The following is a 27,790-nucleotide window of genomic DNA, read 5'->3' on the forward strand; positions in this document are numbered from 1 at the left end:
ATGGCGATTTCCTCCAGGAGCAATCCCAGTCATAGTAGTTTCCTCATCAGTCCAGTTTTCAGCTTAGTTCTGAGCTTCATTCTTGGAAGCTTAGCCTGGGGCCACTTCTCCATCCTCCCTAGAATTCCCTGAGCTGTACAGCATCCTTTTAATACATACCTTCTCTGCTTAGTCAGCCAGAGTCGGCTTCTACTGCTGAAAATTAAGAACCCTGATAGTAAAGACTCCCCTGCTAAAAACTGTCTAGCGGCTTCCCATACATTCTAGAATATGCCCCAAACCCTGTGCTTAGCCCAAGGCTCTTCTTTATCTGGGATGTACCTATGCTGTCTATCACTCTGGTCACACAGAGTCATCCTGGTCCTGGCACCATTCCTCATTGCTCACTACTAAAGAATCTTACAGGCATGGCGAACCTCCTCTATGTACCCTCTTAAAACCAAAATGTATTCAAACACCTGTACTAACATTCTTAAATATCTGCTAGCCATAATAAAAAAATCAATGTACTTTATGTTCTTAACTTCCACAATTTAGCCTAAATATATGCCCTAACATACTTATACTAGTTCAAACAAACAGTAAGTCATAGCCTATTCCTCTTCCTTAAAGGGGTTTTTACCTTTCTCAACATTCCACAAGTTACTTCCTCCTTCCTTTGTTCTCCTCTGCCTTTGCCTCTTTTAAAAAGTTCTAAATTACTAGCCAATCAAGACAAACACAAAACACAAAGTTCCGTTCCAGCCAATAAAAACCAGACACAGGCCGGGCGCGGTGGCTCACGGCTGTAATCCCAGCACTTTGGGAGGCCGAGGCGGGCGGATCAGGAGGTCAGGAGATCGAGACCATCCTGGCTAACACGGTGAAACCCTGTCTCTACTGAAAAAAAAAAAAAAAGAAAAAAACAATAATAATACAAAAATTAGCCAGGCGTGGTGGCGGGTGCCTGTAGTCCCAGCTACTCCGGGGGCTGAGGCAGGAGAATGGCGTGAACCCGGGAGATGGAGCTTGCAGTGAGCCGAGATCGCGCCACTGCGCTCCAGCCTGGGCGACAGAGTGCGACTCCATGTCAAACAACAACAACAATAACAACAAAAACCAAAAACAAAAAACCAGGCACAGCAGTAAAGTGGACACATCGGGTTATATATGACCCTGTCTCCTTTGCTCGGTGTACTCTCATGACAAAACTGCTGGCGAGTATACCCTTTCTACAAAAAATAAAAATGGCCTTGCTAAAAAAATTAAATTTATATTTAAGTGCTATTTCTTTACAACATCAAAAAACAAACATTTCTAACAACCCCAATCCTCAGGTCTGTATTTATGTCTATCATAAAGCAGAGACTTTTTATACTCTATTGCAAGAGCCGATCCACTCAACTGTAAACTTTGCATGGGCAGAAACATGTCTTTTTGGTCTCTGAGTCTCCAGCATGTGCGGTATCTGTCACAAAGTAGGCAATCAATACATATTTATTTGCAGAATCGAGGGCAGGATGTGGACAAGTGCTGCCACCTATTGGGAGAAACTTTATTTGACTCTAAGGATTTGGACTATGGTTATCACATAAGGATGAAACTTGATACTCTCTCATCTAAGTTATCATTAGTTAGACCCTCTATGGTAGCCAGCCTCCAGGATGGCCCGCAGCGATCCCTGTCTGTTGGCATTCATATCTTTGGCTGGATCCTCTCACACGTAGGGTTGGTTTGTAAATATGACAAAAGCCGTATGTGACCTCTGGAGCCAGGTTATAAAAGACATTGTGGCTTATGCCTTGGTCTCTCTGGGATCACCTGCTCTGAAGGAAGCCAGCTGCCATGTCATGGGGACACTCAAACAGCCCTATGGGGAGGTTCACGTGGTGAAAACAGGTCTCCGGCCAACAGTCATGACTGTGCCATCCTGGAGGCCGATCCTCCGGCCCTAGTCAATAACTGCTGCCCTGGCCTACACTTTGTAATCTCATGGGAGACCTGGAGACAGAACCACTCAGCCACACATCCCCAAATCCCTTACCTCTAAAACCTGTGGGACAACAAATGTTTATTGCGTTAAACTTTGGGGTGATTGTTATGCAGCCACAGAGTTCTAATAAACTGTCGGACATAGATTACTGGCTACAAATAGTTCTACTTTTTTTTTGAGACAGGGTCTTGTTCTGTGGAACCAGGCTGAGGTGCAGTGGTGAGATCACAGCTCATTGAGGCCTCGACCTCCGGGCTCAATCGACCCTCCCGCCTCAGCCACCCAAGTAGCTGGGACTACAGGCAGGCGCCACCACACCTAATTTTTTGTACTTTTTGTAGAGATTGGGGGGGGGAGGTCTCACCATGTTGCCCAGGCTGGTCTCGAACTCCTGGGCTCAGGCGATCCACCCGCTTCGGCCTCCCAAAGTGCTGGGATTACGGGCGTGAGCCACCGCGCCCGGCCAACCTAAGGATTAACCTAAGGCTTCTCAGAGCAGATGCCGCTGGAACTGAGGGCCACGGAAGAAATGGGGTGACACTTGGTCCTAGGGAGTGGCGACTGTATTGTCTGTCTGCAGCATCCCTATCAGCGCTACCGTTGTTCCACGCACACGAGTAGCAAGTACAGGGAATCCCGGCCACCGCCGCGGAAAAGCTGGGACGCCAGCGAGCGGCCGCATCTCGGCGCCTGCGCACTGTGCCCGCGCTCTCAGGCCGCGCCGTTGCGCGCGGAGTCATCGATCGGCCGACCCCGAGAGGCCTGGCTTCTTTAGGGCGCGTGCCCGCCTCCAGCTCTCGGGGTCGGCTCCAGGAGGCGCCCTCAGGAGAGGGGCGGGCGCTCTATTCCAGAGACCCACTGGCAGGGCGGCCACCGTGGCGGGGCTCTTTCCCCGTTTCGCCTCAGTTGCCCCTCAGCTCCGGTAGTCGCCGGTCCGGGGTCGTCGCCGTTTGGGGCGGGAGCTGCTCGGCCCCACCGCCGTCCCCGTTGCCGTCCCCGTCGCCGCCCCCGGGTCCAGGCCCCTCGGGCCGCCTGCCGCCGTCATGAGGCTGCGGGTGCGGCTTCTGAAGCGGACCTGGCCGCTGGAGGTGCCCGAGACGGAGCCGACGCTGGGACAGCTGCGCGCGCGCCTGACGCAGTCCCTGCGGTGCACCTTGGGGTTCAGGTACGCGGGGGCCGGGGCTGGGCGGTCCGCGGGGAGTGGGGAGTGCTCGAGGTGGGTGCAGGGCGGGTTGGCGTCATCTGTGGGCTGCAGGCGCGGGCGTGGCCGGGCGATAGGCCAAGTGCGGGGACGCCGGGGGGGCCTTCACGGGAGGCCCGGGCTCTTCCGGGCGTCGCGGAGCCGGAGGGTGCAGGCGACGGGACGCGCGGGTGGTCGGCTGGGGTCCCGCTCCTGGAGAACATGGCCCGGCCTCCCGGGGGCTCCGGTCCCCTCCTCGGTGAGTCATGGCTTCTGGTTTTGCAGTAGACAAAACTAGGGAGAGGAGGGAACGCAGAATTTCCACAACTGGTTAGATTTCAAGTTGGAAATGATGAGCTTGGCTTGTGTTAAACCTTTCTGGACTGTCAGGGGTCCAAGTTAATTTCTTCAGCTGTTGGAGTATTTCAATGAAAAAGTTTGGAAATTGCTAAAAGTTAAAAATCTGCCCTCCATCCGAGGCCACCGGTAGCTTGTATCGCTGCTGTGAAGCGGCAACAGTTTTAGGTTCTGTTGTGTTCATGCGCCAGGCACCGCGGTGAGCGCTTGGACTTCGCCGCTGAAAAGTTTCAGAAAGGACAGCGTATTGGCGTGTTTCAGACCATTTGATTTTCTTGGGCGAAATGTTGCTTTTTTGCTAAAACTGAGGCAAAGGTTGATCTTGAGAGCTTGCAGTTTGGGGGCAGTAAAGTTGAGAAAGCATCATATTCTGTTATTGGTTTGTGGGACTGCAGGTGAAGCTGCTTTGTTTCCCTAAAAGATATTTTTTTGGGGGACAATAATTTGGGAGTAAAGCGGCAAGGTAAGAGTGGTCCTCTTCAAATACTGAGCTAGTGAATTTGAAACTTGAGTGTGCTAAAGAAAAATGAAAAAGATGTTCCCTGGGGATTTTTAGGTGACTTCTTCAAAACAAAAGCAAACCTTCCTACGTTTTCACCTTATTTTTAGGGAATTGGGTAAAATGAGGCCGTTATTCTGAACTTCTCGCCCTTTCATTTTTCTGGTTAAGACATTAGATTGAAAGTAAGCCTGTTTTCTTCCTGATTAAAAAAATTAACCCTAAATAAGATACTGACATAACTCCTCTTAAACATTATAGTGACATCTCTAGTGTTATTTCTTGTTAAACCCGTGTGTTTTACATACTGGCATCATTACCAGTAGGTTACGAGTAGAAGATTGAATAAATCTTCAAACTTATCTTTTAAAGGTATTACCATGTGTATATATATATTTTATTTTTTTTTAATTAGGCAGTCTTGGAAGGATGTGAAACTCAATATGACTGTTTTCCCAAAAGGGCACGTTGGTTTCTCTTTCAGATTTGTTTTTACAGTTGAGCCTGGTTACCTGGACAGAATTTAAGCTTCAGCTTGTGAAAGTAAACTCATTTTTTTCTGAAAGTATGCTCGTTTTCTAATAAATGTGCAGTTTTAAAATGTGTCCATATGATATTATTTTAAAAATATCTTTACTGAACAAGTGGAGCTAGGATTGTCATGAAATGCTTTTATTTGTGTTGTTTTGGTTTTTAAGAGAAAAGTGAAAGCAAGTTTATTAAGAAAGTAAAGGAATAAAAGAATGACTACTCCATAGGCAGAGCTGCCATGAAATACTTCTAAGAAGCCTGGAGTTTCCAGAATTTCATTTCCTGGAATTAAATACTCCTCTTAACTCGCCAATTTCAGAGGTAGAATCCTGGAAAACTACATATTACTTTAGAAATAGCTTTTCCCTTTTTCTGAAGTGGGAGGAGGAGCTGGTATATTTATTAAGCAGACCATGACCTTTTCTACAAACAGGTACTTGAACGTACATTGTACTAGATACTGTTTTAAAAAGCAACCTTTTGTTGTGACAAATGACCCATAAACACGTAGTTCATTTGAGGTGTTTTTCCTTTTTCTGCCAAAGTTGGGGTGGTGTTTTTGTGGGCAGATGGCAGATTTTCAACATTTTGTTTATCAAAGCATTTTGAAAACAGAAGCAGGGCCACTTGTTTTCTAACAAACAGGAATAGCTTCTGTTTCAGTAATTTTAATTTCTCTACCAAGGACACTTCAATCAGTAAGAAAAAATATGTTTACGAGTGAAATAAAAACATGAATTATTTGGAGCACTTTTCAAAATGCAGCATTGTGAGAATAAGTAAACTATAATTTTTAAAGGACTTCATCTTTTGTTAACCTCTCAAAAAAGTAATGAAATTAGCATTGCTGAGTGTAAATGTTTTTAAAAATCTTTTATAATGTTTTGTTATTATTCCTCACCACTGTGTGATGAAAAACATTTTTTTCTTCTAATGTCAAATAATCTGTGGTGCAGAAAGAATGGGAGTTTGTTGCTTCAGGGCTTATTTGAATTCCGAGCTCGTTTATGGGCTTTCGGGTTTGCGCTATGTTCCACTAAAAGGCATCATAACTGATGATCAGTAGAAGGGTGAATTTAGCTCGTCATCATCAGTAAGAGAGATGAATTTATACTCAGTCATATACATACACTCCTCTAACTTTTTGTGATTATGAATATATGGATCTGGTTTTTTGGAACCATTGTAAGTCAACTGTCCTGTAAGGATATTGAATAGACATCCTTGATTTCACGCTCATCTCTTGATCTTCCCAACTAATGTTTGGTGGTTGCATTTATTTCACAAATACTTTATTTGCCAGTGTAGAAGATATGGTTTGAACTGTTCAGACAAGATCGCTGATCTTATGAAACTTAAGTTCTAGTGGCAGGGGTAGGGTAGACAGACTATAGACAAGTAAATACGATGTTTTCAAGTAGAACATAACAGAATAGAGAGTGCTGGAGTCTGAATGAAAGGCATCTCTGAAGAGGTGACATTTGGGCTGAGACTGGAATGATGAGGAGGAGTCAGTCATTTGAAGATCTGGAAGAGCAAATGCAGAGGCCTGAAGGCTGCAATGAAGTTGATCTGCTTTTTGGAGCGGATGGAAAGCTCATGTGAAAAGAGAACAGTGAGAGAGGATGGGTGGCAGAGGATGCAGTAGGAGAAATGGGAAGAGGTCAAACGTCGAGCTTTGGAAGTTATGTTAAGGATTCCAAATAGAAGCTATTGGAAGATTTTAAGTGAAGGAATGATGTGATGTAATTTGTATTTTAAAGGTATTTCATTGAATCTTAGTTGCTGTCACTTGTAAGACATATTGTTTTATGTAACACCAGGGGAAAAATGCTGTCGATATGTCATTGATTTTAGGAAGTATCTTAATATCAAAGATGTCAAAATATAAAAAAAATGCATCTTAGAATTGAGGAAAGCATGGATTAATGATAGAGAATTACTGTATCCTATTCCCCAGGTAGAGAGTTTTAGCCATTAGAAATCTATAGATTAGGCATTCATTGATAAATACTTTTGATAATTTTCTCAAAACTATAAGCTTGATAGCGTAATACGTGCCTATAGTTCTAGCTCCTCTGGCGGCTGAGGTGAGAGGATTGCTTGAGCCCAGGAATTTGAGGCTGCCATGAACTGTGATCATGCCACTTCACTCCAGCCTGGGCAACAGAGTGAGACCCTGTCTCTAAAAAACAAACGAAAACAAAAACAAAAATGTAGCTGGACATGGTGGCTTATGCCTATGATCCCAGCAACTCAGGAGGCTGAGGTAGGAGGATTGCTTGAGGCCAGGAGCTTGAGACAGCCTGGACAACATAGTGAGACCTTGTCTCTTCATCACTTAGTTCTTCTAGGATCATACTGTGTACTTATGTATGTTTCAGATGTGCTATTGAAGGTAATAGAAGTAGGTAGCTCTTACTATGCTTATCCGTCTTTCTTGGCAGTTCTGATACCCGATTTACAATTACATTGAACTACAAGGATGCCCTCACTGGAGAAGAAGAGACCTTGGCTTCATATGGGATTGTTTCTGGGGACTTGATATGTTTGATTCTTCAAGATGACATTCCAGCGCCTAATTTACCTTCATCCACAGATTCAGAGCATTCTTCACTCCAGGATAATGAGCAACCCTCTTTGGCCACCAGCTCCAATCAGACTAGCGTACAGGGTGAACAACCAAGTGATTCATTCCAAGGACAGGCAGCCCAGTCTGATGTTTGGAATGACGACAGTACGGTGGGTATTAAACACCAATATATCAAATAGACTAGGTGATAAGTCATATTGAACACCTCAGTTGAATTCTGTGCCAGTCAGGATAATTATCATCGATAGATTGTACATTTTATATATATATATTTTGTTGTTGTTGTTGTTGTTGTTGTTGTTTTTTGAGACGGAGTCTCGCTCTGTCACCAGGCTGGAGTGCAGTGGCGCAATCTCAGCTCACTGCAACCTCTGCCTCCCGGTTCAAGCGATTTTCCTGCCTCAGCCTCCCAAGTAGCTGGGACTAGAGGTGCGCGCCACCACGCCCAGCTAATTTTTGTATTTTTAGTAGAGACAGGGTTTCAGCATGTTGGTCAGGATGGTCTCGATCTCTTGACGTCGTGATCCGCCCGCCTCGGCCTCCCAAAGTGCTGGGATTAGAGGCATAAGCCACCGTGCCCAGCTGCACATTATATTTTTATAGAATATATATATATATATATATTTTTTATTTTTATTTTTTTTTGAGACGGAGTCTCGCTCTGTCTCCCAGGCTGGAGTGCAGTGGCACAATCTCGGCTCACTGCAAGCTCCGCCTTCCGGGTTCACGCCATTCTCCTGCCTCAGCCTCTCCGAGTAGCTGGGACTACAGGCGCCCGCCACCACGCCCGGCTAATTTTTTTTTTGTATTTTTAGTAGAGACGGGGTTTCACCGTGGTCTCGATCTCCTGACCTTGTGATCCACCCGCCTCGGCCTCCCAAAGTGCTGGGATTACAAGCATGAGCCACCGTGCCCGGCCTAGAATATATATTTTTTAACTGCCAAATGCCTGTACCAATATGGGGCTGGCATCCCAAAGTACCTAGTGTCTGCCTGTTTCGTTCACGTACTCTCCTTCAGGTCAGTTATCCCTTGACTTCTATTATTGTTCCTAAGCTCATGATTCCTAGCCTTGCTTCTCTGATCTGGTCCACTCATTAAGGCTATAGATGTGGTCTAATTATTTCCAGATGACTTGCAGGATATTTATACCTGGATTTTTAAATTGTCATTGCAGACTATATGTTGAACATAAATTTGGAAATATGTGTGCTCATGTTCCCTTCTTTGTCAGTGGCACTGCTGGTTTTCTGTGATTTTTGACTCCTTAAATCTATCCCATTAATAAGCTTTGTCAGTTCTTCTTTTCCATTTCGGGTTCCGTGGCTTTATTCTTCAGTCTGTTTTCTGGGTTTGCCTTCTTCCTACATGGTTCTGATGCTATTGTTCCCTTGCTGTCTTTCATAACTCTATCTCATAAACTTGTGCTCATAATTTTTGAGCTGAAAAAGACCATATGTCTCTAGTTCAACCCTGTCATTTTACAGAAGAGGAAAATGATGTCTGTCCTCCTGTACCTAGTGCTCAAAGCTTTCTGAAAAGTTACTCCACTCAACTTTTTTAGGGTTAGTTTCTGTTCTTCCCTCCTTTAAACTGTCATCTCCAGGCAGAACAGACCATCATTTTCCCCCACCCCCACCAGCCAGCACATTCACCTGCTTGCATGCATGTGCACACACACAACCTGGTGACTACTTTTGTGACTTTGCTCTTGCTGTTCACCCAGACTGGAACCTGTTACCTTTCCTCCCTCTCTAGTCTATGTTTCTACCCATCTTCCTAAGCCCTTGCCAACCATAGCCCAATAGTTTTCTTTAATTTCTTTGTATTGATTATCTGATTATTGCCTTGTACATGCCTCATCATTTTTCCTTTTTTTTTTTTTTTTGGTGACAAGGTCCCACTCTCTCACCTAGGCTGGAGTGCAGTGGCACAATCTCAGCTCACTGCAACCTTACCCTTCTGGGGTCAAGCGATTCTCCCACCTCAGCCTCCCGAGTAGTTGGGACCACAGACACCACCACGCCTGGCTGATTTTTGTATTTTTGGTAGAGATGGGGTTTCACCATGTTGCTCAGGCTGGTCTTGAACTTCTGACCTCAAGTGACCTGCCCACCTTGGCCACCCAAAGTAATGGGATTACAGACGTGAGCCACCATGCCCAGCCTTTATCCGACCTTTTAATTTTTTGAATGGTGCAAATGATCACCTTTATTTTTTAATACCAATACACATGCCATCTTGTTAATTGTTTTTTGTGTGTATGCTTATCACCTCAACTTAATTGCTGGCCTTAAACATTTTTGAGTATAAGTATTCATGGTAACTTGTCATGGCATTAAGTATAGACATATTAAAAAATACTTTTTAATAGATTGGTAAATTGTGAAAATTATGTCCAGATATGTGGATTTTAATTTATTTTTAAAATTATTATTGTATCTGTTTCTGCCTCATAGAGGTAAACTGGGGAATGAGTAAGAATATTTCACTGTATATTTAAATTACATTTCTGAGTCTTTTTTGTTGATAGACTTGTTCTGGGATAACTTAGTAGGGCCCATTACTTTTACTTCTGTGTACTTTTAAAGTTGTCTAGTAAGATGAAGCTTTTCACAGTATTTGTGATAGTTTGCTAGTTTCCTTTTGGAAAATTTTGAGAAATTAATGTTGCCTGAAGTTACTAATTTCAGTTCTAAGATTTTGCGTATTGTTTTGTATTCCAAGACTTGTAAAGGGTGACAGGAAAATCTTAAGAGTGTGGAAACTGAGCTCGAGATCTCATAAATAATGCTTTCAAGTACATCACACTCTGTAATGTAGAATGGAGCATTAGAAAAGGAAAATAGATGCATAAAACTTGAAACCATAGGAGGTAAATTTACTCTTGTAATTAAATATCAATTTTCTTATTTCATCGTATTTGGGAGTTCATCGAGTACCTCTTGAGTCTTTAATGAGAAACGGGTAGCAGGTATCAGAACCTAATATTAGCTTTCATGCGTCTTAGTCACTTGTTTTAGTCTTTTGTAAATGACATGGCAAAATGATCTGTTCAGAGAGGTGTGGTGCTCACCATTTTTTTTTTTCATTTTTACACATGTGAAGAATTTGATAAATATTCATATCAGAATAGCTCAGAGAATGTCAGTGGTTCTCATGGAGTAGGAGTAAGATTTGACAAGCCCAGCAGGGGATTTTGATATCTCCCTCTCATGTACTCAGCCTAGGGTAACGCTTTTTCATTTTTTCTCATGTATTCTGTCCCACACAACTGCCAGTAAGTAGTAAATGGCCAAAAGTTAGACATAGTGGTAAAGAAGCAAAACCTATGTTTCATAGTTTAGCTTGATATTAAGTGGTTTTTAATGTAGTTGTTTCTGTTTTCTCAGGAAATATGGAAATATTTTTGTGCCATACCTCCTTTTTGGGTAGCATGACTTGTCATTGGCCTCTAGGTTTTAACAAGTGACTTTGGATCTTTTCCATAAGCCCTAGGGCTTAGGTCCTCAGAGATTTTGGAAGAACAGCTGTCACCTCTGGCTCCCTTACATTTCTCCAACCTTTTACGTATACTGTGTAATTTTAATTTCCTTTGCCCCTTCTTTAATGGAAATACAAACCCTAAAAAGAAGAAACTTATGCTTTGCATTAAGAGTTGGGCATATGCCTAGGAAACAAGCTTTCTGAGCAAACTTAATATAGGTAACTTAGTTTTTTTTGAAGCCATGTATTACATCTCAAAGCCCTGAGCTGCAAGTTTGGAGATGTGGGTTCGTTTCAAATTTTTATTAGCTGGTAACCTTGATTATGTTATTTAATCTTTCTGATTTACAGTGACAGGATCTATAAAAAGGCGATACCTGCCATGCCTATTTTATAGGATTGTTATAAGGTGCAAATAAGAAAACATTTTGAAAATAAAGACATTATGAAGTTGTAAGGTGTTATCCTTCAGCATTTGTTCAGCAAACATTGAATACCTGCTATGTGCTAGGTACTTTACTGGGGTTACAAAAATGGGTGACATGTAGTCTGGTTTTTTATAAACTTGCAGTCATGGAAGGATGCAGATATGTAATCAGAAAATTGCAATACAGTGCAATGTGATAAGGTGCAATAATCAAGGCCATTGCAAGGCAGAGTTGTGGTCTGTGTTACCTCTTTTGAAGAAGTGGAAAATTTTGGGATAAGTAAGAAGGCACTGGCAGAAAGTGAACTTGATAATGAGTCAGAGATCAGGTGATGAAGGAATTTGTATGCTAAGGGATTTAGAAGTTTGGTCCTCATTTGTAGACCTACATTTCTCAGTGTCCTCTGAAAATCTAGTTTCATGAGATGATGTTATAGGGATGTTGACTGCTGAGGATGGAGGATAGTGTCTTTTGGTAAAGCGTTATGCACTCACTATTATTACTGTTACTAGACTCCTCAGTGTTTTTATAATGCGAATAGTGTATTTTGTGAATATGGAGGGTGAAGTTAGGTGGCTGCAGCATGCAGCATTTTCCACACTTATTCCATGTGGACCACCTTTCTTTCCTAAGAACATCTAAGGCACAATTGAGGGAAACGCTGTTGTCTGTGTTGGGGAGGTACTGGTGAATTTTAAGCTGGGACATAGTACATGATTGGATTTTTAGTTGTCAAGAAAACTCTGGCAGCAGGGGGTGGGATGTATTGGAAGACAAGAAAGTTGAAGAAGTGATACTTGCAAGGGAAGCTCTTGCTGGATGTCAGGAAATAAATGATGAGAGTTTGAAGTACCAATAGAGCAGGAAGGGGCAAATTTTAGACATATTTAGGAGTTAGTTTCAGGGAACTTTGAAGACTGATCAGATTTGGAACAAGGTTTAGTTAGGGAGGGAAGAGTCTAGGATGATTTCCAGGTTTTTGACATACCAGCTTGTATTAACAGAGGTAAGGAATTCAGGATAGAAGAGTAGGTCGCAGGCTTATTTATTTGTAAGGACTCACTTAAAATGTCTCCCATTTCTGAAGCTAGTGATGTACTTTGACTTTCAGCACTTAGTTCACTTTAGGATATGAAAATGTATTGCGTAAAAATAAGTCTTTTTAATTAATTCATTGTTTTGTTTTCCTTTTTCAGTTAGGGCCTAGTCAAAATTTTGAAGCTGAGTCAATTCAAGGTATTGCGGATATGGCAGAGGGCACAGGTTTCTATCCCTCAGAACCCATGCTCTGTAGTGAATCGGTGGAAGGGCAAGTGCCACATTCATTAGAGACCTTGTATCAGTCAGCTGACTGTTCTGATGCCAATGATGCCTTGATAGTGTTGATACATCTTCTCATGTTGGAGTCAGGTTACATACCTCTGGTAAGTACTGCAAGCAAAACACAAACATCTTATGATTGCTCATACATGTGGATGGTTCCTGCTTTCAAGTTGCCCATAGTCTGAGAGTGGCAGAGATAGACAAAAATATAAAGCACTGTGCTATATTGGTGAAGTTCTGGGAGAGACATACTCATATATAAGATGCCAGGAATTCATGGAGGAGAACATTTAGAATATTGCTTCTCAAACTTTAATGTGCTTTGGAATACCTGGGGACCTTATTAACATGCAGATTCTGATTTAGTAACTGTAGAATGGACCATGAGCTTCTTCAGACTCCTGCATAATACCAATGTTGCTGGTCTGTGAGCCATGTTATAAGTTACAAAGATATAGAGTAATTTGGTGATCGGTGCACACCTGCAGCATGCCATGCACTGACCTAGAAATTAGGATATAAAAATATTGGGATATTTCTTGTCTTCAAGGAGTCCATACATAGAGGAGAGAGACAAATAAAAAAATACTCAAATAACACAGGTAAACATAGATAATAATACAATTGTAGTGTAATGGAAATATGAATAGAATGTTAGGGGATGAAAGGAAATGGCAAACAATTTTTCTTTGAAAAAGGCTTTACAGAGGAAGTGATATTTGAGCTGAAGTTTTAAATAATCATATGGCTTTGCTAGGAGAGAAGTGAGTCTTTGAAGAGAGAGATCAATCCTTGTTTCCATGATGCAATTTTACCTATTTGAACAAAAATTTTGATTAAGAGTGTTCTAATATATTATCTTATAATATACAATATAATTATCCTACAATATAAAATATATTGGCAATGATTTGATGCATTTTATTAAGAGGACTGTGTGGAATGATTATTTCAAACAAGTTAGGAGTCTTTAGGATTTTTAATCTTTTTGAGAGTAACATCTTTCTTCATTATTTGTTTCCCTTTCATTTCGTTCCCCAGGGCACTGAAGCCAAAGCACTGTCCATGCCGGAGAAGTGGAAGTCGAGTGGGGTGTATAAGCTGCAGTACATGCATCCTCTCTGCGAGGGCAGCTCCGCTACTCTCACCTGTGTGCCTTTGGGAAACCTGATTGTTGTAAATGGTAACTGATAGCATAATCATGGTTGCTGGTTTATGGATTCTTAGACGTTTCTTTCCAAATGTTTTATAGCCACTTCAGTGATTGGCTATCATGATACAGTTGTGAGTCCTTCTCAACTGTATTTAATTCCTAGGCCACTGATAACATGTGTCTGGAAGATTATGGACTATGAGGTTGTTGGGTTGTTTAGGCCAGCACCCTTTACTCTTAGGGCATCCATTTTTTTGATGTCTTAATCTTTGTAATATTTTGCTCTAGGGGGATAATATTTAATATTATCCAATATTATCAGTATTTGATAATAGGAGTAAAATGAGCCTATTACGCCTGAACTCTTTGGAGAATACTTTATGCCTGTGGATGGCTTTATTTTTTTAACGAAGGTCTTGAACTGAGACTTGGGGAGCTAGAGCTGGGGTCAGCATTTATCCAAGTTGGCATCCCTGTGGCCAGCAGTGCACAACAACAATGCTAAGTTTACTGAGGCCTTAGTAAGTGTGTGTTTTATTTGCTGGGCCTCCCCCAACAAATGTCACTCTGTATGAATAACTTTTCCTGTTTCTTTTTCATATTAAGAAATTTCACTGGAATAGCAGTGCATTCCATCTCTGTGTTTTAGTTCAGATACCACTTTGGTTCATATCAACTAGTGTTCTATCATAATCACACATACTGGAGATCCATTTGAATGACTAGGAGCTTTCATTTTTATTCTGTTTTGTTTTTTGAGATTTATCCTTTTAGTTAGAAAGATAGCGTAGTAAGATTGGGAGGGCTGCATTTGTTGTTTTTTTATTCAGTATAGCTCATCTTTTTCGTTTAGCAAAGGCAGTTGCTTTGGTAAGCCTTAAGTCAAAGGTTTAGGTCAGAGGTTTTCAGTATGTTCTGCAGCTACTCCTTTCTGCTGAGATGAAAGTTAGGTAGAAGCCCTATCACCACTTAAACTTTGAGCAGCAAAATGTTTATCTGTTTCATTTATTGAAGTTCTGTGTAAGATTCTGTTTGAAAAAATGTTGGTTTTTTTCTGCTAAAATCTATTTTGAAAGCTACTGACTCATGCGGTCTTGATCTTTGACATGTTGGATAGTTCTCATTCCCCTCTTACAAAGTTTCTTTTTTCTTTTTCTTTTTCTTTCGTTTTTTGTTTTGTTTTGTTTTGTTTTGTTTTTGAGACAGGGTCTTGCTCTGTCGCCTAGGCTGGAGTGCAGTCGGCAGAGCATGGATCATTGCATCCTTGACCTCCTGGGCTCAAGCAATCTTCCTCTTGGCCTCCTGAGTAGCTAGGACCACAGGCGTGTACCACCACACCTAGCTATTTTTTATTTTATTTTTTGTAGAGATGAAGTCTCACTGTGTTGCCCAGGCTGGTCTCAAACTCCTGGGTTCAACCAATATTCCTGCCTTGACCTCCCAAAGTGCTGGGATTACAGGTGTGAACCGTGCCTGGCCTCTTATGAAATTTCTATTTCTTTAGTCATAAGATTCTTTGAAATGTTATTTAAAAGTCTCAAAACTTAGGTTTAATAGCTTTGGTGGTACTTCACATTTGTCAGGACATGACTGATGACACTAGGACCTAGCAATGTCTATTCAGCAGTTCATCATAATTAGCAAATGTAGCTTTTAGTTTGGCATTCTTGTACACAGTGTCAAGTTTCTGCCTTCATCTAATCATTCTGCCACATCACATCATAACTTGCAAGGTTGAAGTTACCAAATAGTAAATGTGTAGTTGCAAATTTTGCCTTGATTTCTTATAAAAGCGCTTAATGACATGTATAATAACCTCTATTCACTAGATTCAGGAGACTTAATATAAAAAGAATAACTGCTGAATGTCTTGATGATTTCTTAATTTCTGATGTTTTGTTTCTTTACGGTTCTTGGCAAATCAGCTCTTGGCAGACTTGCATGGCAGCCAGCCATTCCAGGATTGATTCTTTGGAAAGGAGCAGTGTGGCTTTAAATCTTTCCTGGCCGGGCGCGGTGGCTCACGCTTGTAATCCCAGCACTTTGGGAGGCCGAGGCGGGCGGATCACGAGGTCAGGAGATTGAGACCACGGTGAAACCCCGTCTCTACCAAAAATACAAAAAATTAGCCGGGCGTGGTGGCGGGCGCCTGTAGTCCCAGCTACTCGGAGAGGCTGAGGCAGGGAAGGTTGCAGTGAGCCGGGATCGCCCCTCACTCACCCTGGGAACAGACAAAATCTGTCTCAAAAAAAAAAAAAAAAAAAAAATATTGAACCCTCTGGTGATGTCAAGAATATTGGTCCTTTGGGTCTGGAAGAGAGATGATGCTGCGAAAACTAGCAAGATTATTTTAATGAACAAGGGAAGACTCATTGCCAAGGGTTAAATAAAAAATAAATGGAGTTTTTAGTGACTTCATTAGAAATAATGATTTTATTGTGTTTAGTTGCCTCTGATTAACCTTGTTGCATATCTTTCAGTTACTAATAAGCTGCTGCCTAGTGGATTTTATATAAAGATGCTTACTGTAGTTTTTAAAGGTGGTGTTGTAGAGTGATTTTACTTCATGTGATGCCAGGTTTACACTTTTGAACTTGCTATCAGAGAAGGAAATAGGTGAAGAACAGTTGGTTTTGTATAATGTGTCCTTAGTATATTAGGAGCAAGGAAATGCAAGCCCATACTAAAAAAGAAAGGCAGTTGATGAAGTGACAGAATTCTTTATCATCTTTCTTCTGTTTATTTACAGCTACACTAAAAATCAACAATGAGATTAGAAGTGTGAAAAGATTGCAGCTGCTACCAGAATCTTTTATTCGCAAAGAGAAACTAGGTAATATGAACATTATTTAACTTTTGGGGTGAAACTCTGTGAAATTCATGTAAGAAAAAAATCTGAAAGATAATGTTCAAAAGACTGAAAATTTCTATATGAGATTAAAGCATATTGAAGACAATGTGGTTTGTTTAAGAATGCAAAGGTTTAAAAAATGTGAAAGTTTTGCTTATAATTTGAGGAGTTTGTTTCTTTCCTGTTTTTCTTAGGGTCACAGAGTGCTGAATTATATTGTTATGAGATAACACTAGTATGTAATTTATTACACTCTGATGATAGTTCATAGTTTCTGTACTAATCTTTGGAGATCTCCCTGGTATTGTATTTAACCAATATGAAGGGGATCTGTGTTTTATGGAAGTAATCCAATGTCAGGTTCATTATTGAAGATTAATGGAGGAAAAACTGCAATCAAAATGTTTGTTTAAACCCATATAAATTTGATTTCTATTTTATACAGATTGATACTTTACCAAAAGTTTGCATTCTAGGTAAGGTTTTGCTTAAACTCTATAAAATGATTAATAGATGCAAAGAAGACAGGTTTTCCTTTTTATCATTTTTCAGTTAAACCAAACTGTGAGAGGCAGTTATAGGTGGTTGGAGGAGAAGAGATAAGGTGGAGAGGGGAACTGACATTTTTTAAGTGCCTGTTTCATTCTGTACTTGTGCCTGTACATATGTTATTCCATTTAATCTTCTTAGTAAACTGGAGGGTTTTAAGAGCCTAGTGGGAATGTTGTGGTGCAGAGGGAAGATGGCATTTATAGCAGTCCTTTAGGAAAGGCTGGCCAGATTGACGTTGTTGCTTTGAAGGCCTAAAGACTTATTCTTGTTCATTCCTAGGGGAGATCAGCCCTGAGAGATTGACTTATACTAACTAAAACTGACAGGAAAAGGAGACGGCAGAATACATATTTATAATGGTCTCTGGTTGGGTGTAGAATCAGAACTTGGGCATTAGCTGAGTTGAACTTTTTTTTTTGAGATGGAGTCTTGCTCTGTCGCCAGGCTGGAGTGCCGTGGCGTTATCTCGGCTCACTGCAACCTCTGCCTCCCGGGTTCAAGCAATTCTTCTGCCTCAGCCTCCTGAGTAGATGGACTACAGGCGCACACCGCCACGCCCAGCTAATTATTTTGTATTTTTAGTAGAGACGGTATCACCATATTGGCCAGGCTGGTCTCGAACTCCTGACCTTGTGATGTGCCCGCCTTGGCCTCCCAAAGTGCTGGGATTACAGGCATGAGCCACTGCGCCCAACCGAGTTAAACATTTAATGTCAGACTAGGCCAGAGTTTCTCAATCTTTTTATTCTCACTTCCCAAAGGAGCCTTTGGAGATTTTCCCCCTCAATCTCTCTCCTTCATGAAATTTAATACCACAAATATAGTATGTTTTATTTATGTACTGTGACCCTTTGAAGGATCACAAACCAATATAATAGTTTTTCTTTTTAACCTGCCAAGGACCAGTTTTTGCCCCTGTTGAAAATGCACAAACTGGACTGATGAATCGGTATAAATGGCTTTTATCATAAGGATCAGAAAAACTTGAAATTCCTTGGCTACGACACCATATTTATCACCGTATAGAGAAGACCTTGTTATGGGGAGTAGAAATAACTCTACACTTTACAGCAGTAGAGGTTTTATGCCCATTTTATAGATCAGGGAACAGATCTAGAGGAGGCTCAGTTACTTAAGGGTCGCAGAGCTAATAAATGGTGAAATACAGGATAGGAATAGATTTGGCTGACCGCCAGCCTTTTAAAACAACTTTTACGGGAATGTAGCTCAGATTGCTATTCTTTATCTGGTTTCTCTTAAATAAAGAAAAATGAAATGGAAGGGAGGAGGAACATTAAATACTGTTAAATTACAAGTTTATGGACTGTTATAATGAAGTATTTTTAATAAAGTCTTTTATGTTGAGTAGAAATATGCTGCTCATTTGGCAAGTCATTTTCATGAATTTTTACTTTGGCTCATAGTACCTAGTAACTACAACTAGGCACTGTTATTTATCCTTTTATTTATAAGTTCCTAATTAAATAGTTATATACCAGGTTGCTGAGGAAAACATTCATTGAAAGAAAATCAATTTTCACATTGAAAAAAGCCCTTGAGCCAAATTGATTTTAAAGAATGAAATCTTGACAGCAAATTTCAACTCAGGATTGCAAGTCACACAACAAAGATTTAGACATCAGCTGCATATCTCTTTCCTTCTTATCGATCCTGTTATACTGAGTGTTGTATTTGTTATAGATAGTGAAATACATAAATATGAAATGGGGAAGGAGCAAGCATAAATTGCCTACTGATACACTAGGCACTGCTCGTGGAGCTTTCAGTTATAACAACGCTTATCTGGTGTAGTGGTGGTGTCTCCTTTAAACAGTTGAGCAAAAAGGTGAGGATCAGAGGGGCAGTTATTTGTCCAAGGCTATACACTTGGTAAATAGCAAAACAAGTGGGAACCTCGGCTGCAATTTGCTAGTGCGGCCATACTTTAGTATGAGTCACCTGGGGATCTTATTAAAATACAGGTTCTGATTTAGTAGGTCTGTGGAGGCCTGAGATTCAGTAGTTCTAAACAGTTCCAGGTATTGTCAGTTCTGGTGATCTGTTGCCCACATTTTGAGTAGCAGTGTGGTGGCTAAAAATCAGTGCTTTTGAGCCACACGGACTTGGATTTGTGCACTGTTCTGCCACTAACCATGGGGCCTTGGACAGGCTTTCTGTACCTTGACCTGTTTTTAAAATGGAGATAGTAATTAGGAAAGAACTTCTGATGTGAAAGCTTGAAAAATGTTTGACACAGGTGCTGATACATAGTCATCATGTGATAAATGCTATTAATTTACTAGGTTCTAAGCATTACAGGAGCAGTTCTCCACTGTATCCTCAGTGCCCAGAACAGATGGATAGCTATTCAGGAAATCTTCATATGTATGAATCTCTCACAAGTTTTTTCTACAATTGCAGCCTATGAGCTAGAGAGGTTAGACACAGCTCTACTAATTTGATATCATGGAATTTTTAGCTTTTATATGTAAGATTCAGTTTCATCAAGTCTTGCACTGTACTTCTTCCATGAGGGAATTTGGTTCATGCTTATCTTTGTGAATTATTTGTGAATATTTATTTACCATGTTGATTGGGTTTGGCAGAAATAGAGGACAGTTTTTCCACTTGATTTTGGGTTTTGATTTTACATTAAAAAATATTCTAGGGGAAAATGTAACCAAGATATACAAAGATCTTCAGAAACTCTCTCGCCTCTTTAAAGACCAGCTGGTGTATCCTCTTCTGGCTTTTACCCGACAAGGTAAGAGATGAAATACTGTCACAGTTCAAATGGCTGTAAAGAAGAGTAAGTATACTTAGTATTCTTGGTGAGTATGACATCTGACTGCCCTCTTTTCTGCTCCTAGCGAAATGTTCCTCTTTTAAGACTAAGCTTAATATTCCTTAAGTGCTACTTACTTTATCTTTGTATCTACATGCCATATTGTACATATTTTTATTGTAGTCTCTTTTCCATGGACTATAATTAATTGTTGATATGATTTCTTTCCACCTAAGGTTGGGAATACCTTGAAGGTAGGGAATATATCTTACTTTTGTATTCTTGTGGTCTAGCATGAGGTCAGGTACATAACAGATGCTTTTTCTCTCCATGTAGATACATATATATATGCCTATATAGACATATATTTAGATATATATTTATATATATATCTATGTAGACATATATATAAATAATACATGGTCTGTAATCGGATCTAAGTTGTTGTTTTTTTAAACCATTTATTGGAGGCTCTTTGCAGGCACTTTGTTGGATATTTCACATGCATTCTTTACTGCTAATGACTTTGAAGTAAATTATGTGGTACTTATAGATGATGAAATCATAATTCAGTAAGGTTTATAATTCACTCGAGATCCTTATATTAGCTTTCTCTTATTATTTTTTTGCAGTTAAAAAAATTAAAATCTCAGTGTCTTACAGTGAAATTTACTTCTCACTCATGTACATGTTGTGTGTGGGTTTGCTTTGGCTAAAGGAGTTGTCTTTATCCAGGACATGCTCCTCTTGTAGTAGAAGGAAAAGAGTACCAGTGGCCCAATTATGTGTTGGTTCAACGCTTTTGCCCAGAAATTATATATGTCACTTCCACTCACGTTTTGTCGGAAAAAATAAGACAAAAATGGCCAAGCCTGGTGGTAGTGGGGTGGGGAAGTATAATTATGTGTAGGAAGTGATTGAGAGCCATAATACAATCTACCACAATTCTCCAACTAGTAGGTAGTTTCTGACTTATATGAATAGATAGTGGCTTTTGTTTGCTCTCTGTATATAGAGAAATAAGTAAAACGTTTTTGGTGTCAAGTTGAATGGTGGCATGTCTATTATTACAGTAGTCTTCTCTGTAGTTGGTGATAAAGGAAAGGGAGTAATGCCAATTGAAAAACACATGTAGATATGTCTTTGTTGGATTTTGATTATTTTTGCTAGTGGAGAATAGTATCACAAATATTTTGAAGGTGCTAATAACCAAAACATAATTTTCATTGAACTTGGGACGTATTATTTTTCCTTTCCTTTCTTGGCTTTGTTTCTGAATTTAGCTATCTCTTTTTAGCCTGCTAGACTTCAGATAATAGTAATTTGCTAACACTTGAGTGCTTATGCTTGGTGTGCCAAACATTGTTCTAAGCACTTAATACGTATTAATACTTTTACTTCTCACAACAACTCATTGAAGTAGGTGGGATGTAATATTAATCCATTTTACAGATGAAATTAAGATAGAGTTTAAATAACTTGTCCAAAGGCACACAGTTAATAACTGGCAGGGAAACAGATAGAAAAGCCAATGAATTATTCATTTTCTGTAGTTGAATGAAGAAATTTTGTTGTATTGAATAATGTTTGAGACAGAAGAGGCCATTGGCTAGTATTTAGCAATTATCATAGTTATTTGATTTATATTAAGAAGCATTTGTCTTTCTACTAAAACATAAAGGGAATAAGGGCCTAGAGTTGTATGAGTTAGTAGTAATTATGTCAAGCTGGGGTTAAAAATTTGTTGTAGATGATGCATACTTGGGGATAATTAAGAGTACCATCTAATTTTTTGCCACTTTAGAAAGAACAAGTGGCAACTTTGTTGACTATGTGGAGAAAGCCAGATGTTCTTTTCTCAGTAATATCTGTTACTTCTCTTTTTTTCCTTTTAGCACTGAACCTACCAGATGTATTTGGGTTGGTCGTCCTCCCATTGGAACTGAAACTACGGATCTTCCGACTTCTGGATGTTCGTTCCGTCTTGTCTTTGTCTGCAGTTTGTCGTGACCTCTTTACTGCTTCAAATGACCCACTCCTGTGGAGGTTTTTATATCTGCGTGATTTTCGAGGTGATTTCCGTAATGACATATTCACAAGAAAGGGCTCTTTCTTACTGTCTTAATTACTCAGCTCACCAAAAGTTTTTAGTTGTAGGATTTTTCTGTTGCAAATGATTATAATAAATAGCCTTAAAGAGACTGACTCTAAGCTTCATATACCTGTGCCTGTGTCCCTAAAACTCTCTCATTTTTGTGTTTTGCACAACACAAATCGCTCATTAGACTAAGAAGATTATTTCAGGATAGAGAAATGGAAGCAAGACAGGTTTATTTTCTCACTAGAGACCATAGTCAGTATCTGACTTAGAAACGAGCTGGCATTTCTGAACTGCTTTCATGGTTAAGACCAATGTGTAAGTTAGGAGAGTTTTGTTGACCTGTTCCATGTTGCTAGGGCAGCTTTATTTCTGTATGGTCACATTATGGTGACCTGGTAATTATTGTGGCAATGATGATGGTAGAACTTGTGCATCAGGATTTCCTGCTACAAGGCCAAAAGCCTGATTGTGGAACTTTTTTTCTGCTACCATCATTTTACTACACATTAGTGTTTTCAGATTGTTTGACCCTGGGGTGGGTCATGAAATACATTTAATGGGTCACGTTACAAAAAAAGAAAACCCACAATGGAAAAATCCATATTTATTTTATAAATAGTATTCCTATTTATAAAATAGGAGTAAACTTCTATTTCAATTATGTATAGGTAGGTATGTACTGTGTTGCAATGTAAAATTTTTATGTGGTTCACATAAATGTTTGAATGATACTACTATGTGTGATGTTAACACATACCACCTTAGTAACTGTAAAAATCTGGTGGGTAGGTAGCTCCTTTAAAAAAAAAAAAAATATGTAGAGTCATTTGGATTGCTAAAATTTTTTTTTCTTTTAAAATTTCAAAATGTAAGAAGTGTAAATGACCTGGTTTGTTCCTTTTCTTCTTCTTTGATTCTTGAGGTCCTCTTTCTGCTTTATTTATGCCCCTGAATTTGACATTTAAAATGTTATTTTGTCACAATTGGCAGCAAGAAAGCATCATCTCAAAAAATAATTCAATTTGATTTATTTATGTATTTTTGAGACAGGGTCTAGTTGTGTTGCCCTGGAGTGCAGTGGCGCAGTCATAGCTCACTGCCACCCCCAACTCCTGGGCTCAAGTGATCCTCCCTCCTCAGCCTCATAAGTAGCTGAGAACTATAGGCATGCGCCCCCACACCTGGCCAATTTTTCTTTGTTTGTTTGTTTTTAGTGGAGACAAAGTCTTACAGTGTTATTCAGGCTGGTCTCCAACTCAAAAAAGAATTGAAAATAAATTACAGTAAAAAAAGACAGAATGACTGATATATATGGAAGCACTGAGAAAAAGCAGAGTATGATATAAATACTCATAAAAGGAACAAATACCCTTTCACTTGTACATTCAAGTTTAGGATTAAAGCACAATTATTCTTTAATTTTTAGATTGTGGCCCACAAGCTCATTTGTAAGCTGTTCAGATTTTTCTATAGATGGAATGTTACGAGGCTAGAGCTTTTATAAATCTTACTTCCATGCTAATGTAATAACTTGTAGAGAAGATATCATCATCTTTTATTCAAACTCTTTTGTATACTTAAAGTTGAATGGGTTTCTCTTTCCTCATTTCACATATTTCAAATAAATAAGTACATTAAAAAATAGTTATGGTCATGCTTCTGATAGCCAAGTCATTCAGGTCATGGTTGGGAGAAAATAGTGTAACCAGAATACGGATGAAAGCCTAAGTCAGCTTGACCTCCAGTAATGAATGTGGGCTGTAACACAGAGACTCAGAGGTTGTTACCCAGTTTGGTGTAACATGAGATGTTGGATTAGAAGCAGGTGACACACCTAAATGAGATTAGGCGGAGAAGATGTAGTGTAGGACCGTTTAATGCAGGAAGAGAGTAGCCACATGTTCCTCCATAGTCCCTGAGGAATCACTGCATTGAATTACCATGTAGCACAGAGCAGCGATGATCACCCTTAACCATCAAGAAAGTGTTTGAATTAGATAAGAAAGTACGAATGATATAGTGTGTGTTATATAAATGGTTAGTTTTTTTTTTTTCTTCTTATGCTTAATGGGTAAGTTTCACTTTTCTTAGGAGAAAAACAAAACCCACCGTTTAATGCAGGATGAATGAAATGTTTTTAAATCCTTATTTTTCGCTTTTCCTTTGTAGACAATACTGTCAGAGTTCAAGACACAGATTGGAAAGAAGTAGGTATTTTTAAATATTAAGACTAATGTCCATAACACAGAAATGACTAGTGAATTAATATATTAAGGGTATATTTTCACTTTTATATGATGTAATGAAATCTGTTTTCATTTAATTTATTGCTAAATTTCAGTAAATGAAAATGTTTTCAACTTTGACTTTAGACTCAGTCCTTATTATAATTATATGGAAAAAATGTTAACACAATGATTATTTTTCATCTTTATTTATTATAAAACATTCTTTTTTGCAACAAAATTTAAATGAGTTGTCTTTGTGCTGGAGTAGTCATCAGCTGTTCAGCTAGTTAAAATGGTACCTTATGAAAAGAATATATTATATTGTTTCATAAGGTACTACTCTAATGTCTCTATAACAAAAATTGCAAGGTGGAGCAGCAAGTGCTGATGGAGAAGCTGCTGCAAGTTATCCAGAAGATGTAGCTAAAATCACTGATGAAGGTGGCTGCATTACACAACAGATTTTCAATGTAGGTGAGACAGCTTTCTGTTGGAAGAAGACGCCATCTATTTCATAGCCAGAGAGAAGTCAGTGCCCATCTTCAAAGGACAGGCTGACTCTTTTGTTAGGGGCTAATGTAGTTGGTGATTTTTGAAGCCAGTGCTTGTTGACCATTCTGAAAATCCTAGGGCCCTTAACAATTACGCTAAATCAGGCCGGGTGTGGTGGCTCACGCTTGTAATCCCAGCACTTTGGGAGGCCGAGGTGGGCGGATCACCTGAGGTTTTTTGGTTGCATAGATGAGTTCTTTAGTGGTGATTTCTGAGATTTTAGTGCACCCGTCACCCAAGCAGTGTACAACTGTACCCAATATGTAGTCTTTTAGCCCTCACCTCCCTTCCTGCCTTTCCCCCTAAGTCCCCAAAGTCCATTATGTCATTCTTATGCCTTTGCATCCTCATAGGTTAGCTCTCACAAGATTTGGTTTTCCATTCTAGAGTTATTTCACTTAAAATAATGGCCCCCAGCTGCATCCAAGTTGCTGCAAAAGACATTATTTCATTCCTTTTTATGGCTGAGTAGTATTCCATGGTGTATATATGCCACATTTTCTTTATCAGTGTTTTCTTGGAATGGAATCTATTCCTGGACAATAAAGGATTTAGAATATTACATAAATTTAGTTGACAAAACAGAAGCAGGGTTTGAGAAGGTTGACTCTGATTTGGAAGTTTTACTGTGGGTAAAATGCCATCAAACAGCATCGCATGTACAGAGAAATCTTTTGTGAAAGGAAGAGTCAGTCAATGTGGCAAACTTCACTGTTGTATTATTTTAAGAAATTGCCCCAGCCACTTCAGCCTTTAGCAACCAGCACCCTGATCCGTCAGCAGCAATGAACATGGAGGCAAGACCCTCTATTAGCAAAAAAGATTGCAACTTGCTAAAGGCTCAGGTGATTGTTAGCATATTTTAAAATTAAGGTATGTACATTGTCTTTTTAGATATAATGCTATTGCACACTTAGTATAATGTAAACATAGCATTTATATACACTGGGAAACCAAAAAAATTTGTGTAACTTGGTTTATTGCATTGGTTTGGTACTAAATCCACAATATGTCTGAGGTGTGCCTATAGATCTTTACTATGAAAGCAAATTAGAACTAAAGGGAAACATCCAGATCACTTACCTTATCTTATTCTTTTATTTTTCTTTTTTCTACAGCTGTACAGGAAGAGGCACATACAAAGAAAAGAAACCCCGAAAGGGCGGTTTGTGATGCTCTTGCCATCGTCAACTCACACCATTCCATTCTATCCCAACCCCTTGCACCCTAGGCCATTTCCTAGCTCCCGCCTTCCTCCAGGAATTATCGGGGGTGAATATGACCAAAGACCAACACTTCCCTATGTTGGAGACCCAATCAATTCACTCATTCCTGGTCCTGGGGAGACGCCCAGCCAGTTTCCTCCACTCAGACCACGCTTTGATCCAATTGGCCCACTTCCAGGACCTAACCCCATCTTGCCAGGGCGAGGCGGCCCCAGTGACAGATTTCCCTTTAGACCCAGCAGGGGTCGGCCAACTGATGGCCGGCTGTCATTCATGTGATTGATGTGTAATTTCATTTCTGGAGCTCCATTTGTTTTTGTTTCTAAACTACAGATGTCAACTCCTTGGGGTGCTGATCTCGAGTGTTATTTTCTGATTGTGGTGGTGAGAATTGCACTCCCAGAAACCTTTTAAGAGATATGTTTATAGCCCTAGGGGTGGTATGACCCAAAGGTTCGTCTGTGACGAGGTTGGCCTTGGGAATAGTTGGCTGCCAATCTCCCTGCTCTTGGTTCTCTTCTAGATTGAGGTTTGTTTTCTGATGCTGTTCTTACCAGATTAAAAGTGTAAATTACATGGTGGTCTTGACTTTTATTACAGAAAGATATGTAATAAATATTCAGAACAGATACACAATGTTACTTAGACATTTCAGAATTATCAGAGAACATAGCATAGGCAGATAATTTTTGTAAGGGGTTTCTGTTTGTTTTTTTTTTTAGCAGTGCTCTGTCTTCTAATAAAGGCCTGATTTATGAAATGAATGAAAACAGAGCTAGTTTGGTTGAACTGGACTTGGGGTGGGTGCTTTGGCTACACACCTACTCAAGTCCACTTCTTCTCTCTCTCTGCAGCTCTTTCTTGGGTTCTGTGGTAGAACTTTCTGGGCTGTGAAGCAATGCTGTTCAAAGGCCATTTGGTATTAGGGACTCCTGTTTGTGGCTCCTGGGATGAGGTGGTTATGATTTTGTTTTCCTTGTGTTTTGAACACTTAGCCCCTAATTTGTAACTTAAGTAGATGATACCTTTTCAAAAAGTTTTACTGCTTTGAGTGCTAATCAGGTACTTGTTCTTCAAAGATAGCCTCTTATTTGAAGAACATTTTGCTTTTCAGACTTAAATACACAAAATTCAAGATTTATTTTTTCTACAACAAGAAAAAGGCCAAACACAAATGACTTATACAAACAACTATAGAAACATGCTATAGTGACAAAATCTGATTCACAACATACTACTAGCATCTACAGAAAATAGGAATATTGCCAATGTCTTCCTGCTTTTTTAAAAATTCTGTTTTGCATATAAGGAAATGGCTTGGAATGTTATGTGCTGCAAGAATATTTTGAGTCCTACATACAAGTGAATTTTTTTTGCTACACATGTATATTGAGTTGTTTTTTTTTCATCACAGTGAAGAAAATTCAGTCAATAATATGATTTTCTTGAGGCCTGTTACTTTTAGTAGCTTAATGTAAAGGATTAGAGTTGTTGACATTTCTTTGTGTGGTATTTTGTAATATCTGAGCTACAGGATAGCCTTTTAAAAATGTGTTCACTAGATGCCATATGGCTTTAATTGGGTCTAACAAGGTCCTCCTGAAGCTTTGTTGGGTCCATATACTAGTTCTCTGATACATTTCTTTGTGGCTTTGCAATGTTATGTTGCACTATGCAGGGGATGTGTGTATGTGTGTAGTGGGCATGGGAGGACATGGTGACGACCAGAAGCACCAAATACTATAAAACAGGTGTTCAGAATGCAGTCTTTTTTGAGTGGCCCTTGAGAACTCCATGGATGGTGCTGGTGTCCTGTGGATACTGGTGCTGCTTTCCATCCTCACCTCAGACTAACTTGCAGACATTATAGATCTCGCTTAGTTTAGGATATTGGCAGTGGCCTAAACCTAAATTTGCAGATCTCTCACAATAGTTTTTTTATAATTCTTAAGACAATCCTCAAAGCATTTCCT

The 27,790-nt window shown here is 39.7% G+C and overlaps 2 protein-coding genes across 4 annotated transcripts in view; one reads left to right on the forward strand and one right to left on the reverse strand.

The window, feature by feature from the left end:
- Positions 1 to 2,449, reverse strand: part of BPIFC (BPI fold containing family C) — a 64,572-nt gene extending 62,123 nt beyond the window's left edge. For both annotated transcript variants that reach the window (XM_058431178.1, XM_032139962.2), the window contains exon 1: positions 2,337 to 2,449. The gene's annotated coding sequence lies outside the window, so the exon portion shown is untranslated. The remainder of the gene's footprint in view (positions 1 to 2,336) is intronic.
- A 271-nt stretch (positions 2,450 to 2,720) lies between these two features.
- Positions 2,721 to 26,393, forward strand: FBXO7 (F-box protein 7). Of its 2 annotated transcripts, XM_032140013.2 has the most exons (10): positions 2,721 to 3,137; positions 6,987 to 7,281; positions 12,243 to 12,470; positions 13,411 to 13,552; positions 16,272 to 16,355; positions 19,594 to 19,689; positions 19,947 to 19,964; positions 21,606 to 21,782; positions 23,981 to 24,018; positions 25,710 to 26,393. In XM_032140013.2, the coding sequence occupies exons 1-10, from the start codon at positions 3,016 to 3,018 to the stop codon at positions 26,094 to 26,096; spliced, it is 1,587 nt and encodes a 528-aa protein (XP_031995904.1). In that variant the 5' UTR covers positions 2,721 to 3,015; the 3' UTR covers positions 26,097 to 26,393. The 2 variants fall into 2 exon arrangements, with proteins under 2 accessions (XP_031995904.1, XP_031995905.1); XM_032140014.2 differs by lacking the exon at positions 19,947 to 19,964 and having other exon boundaries at positions 2,722 to 3,137.
- The last annotated feature ends 1,397 nt before the right edge of the window (positions 26,394 to 27,790 follow it).

Source organism: Hylobates moloch, unplaced genomic scaffold, assembly GCF_009828535.3.
Source record: "Hylobates moloch isolate HMO894 unplaced genomic scaffold, HMol_V3 SCAFFOLD_19, whole genome shotgun sequence".
NCBI lineage: Eukaryota > Metazoa > Chordata > Mammalia > Primates > Hylobatidae > Hylobates > Hylobates moloch.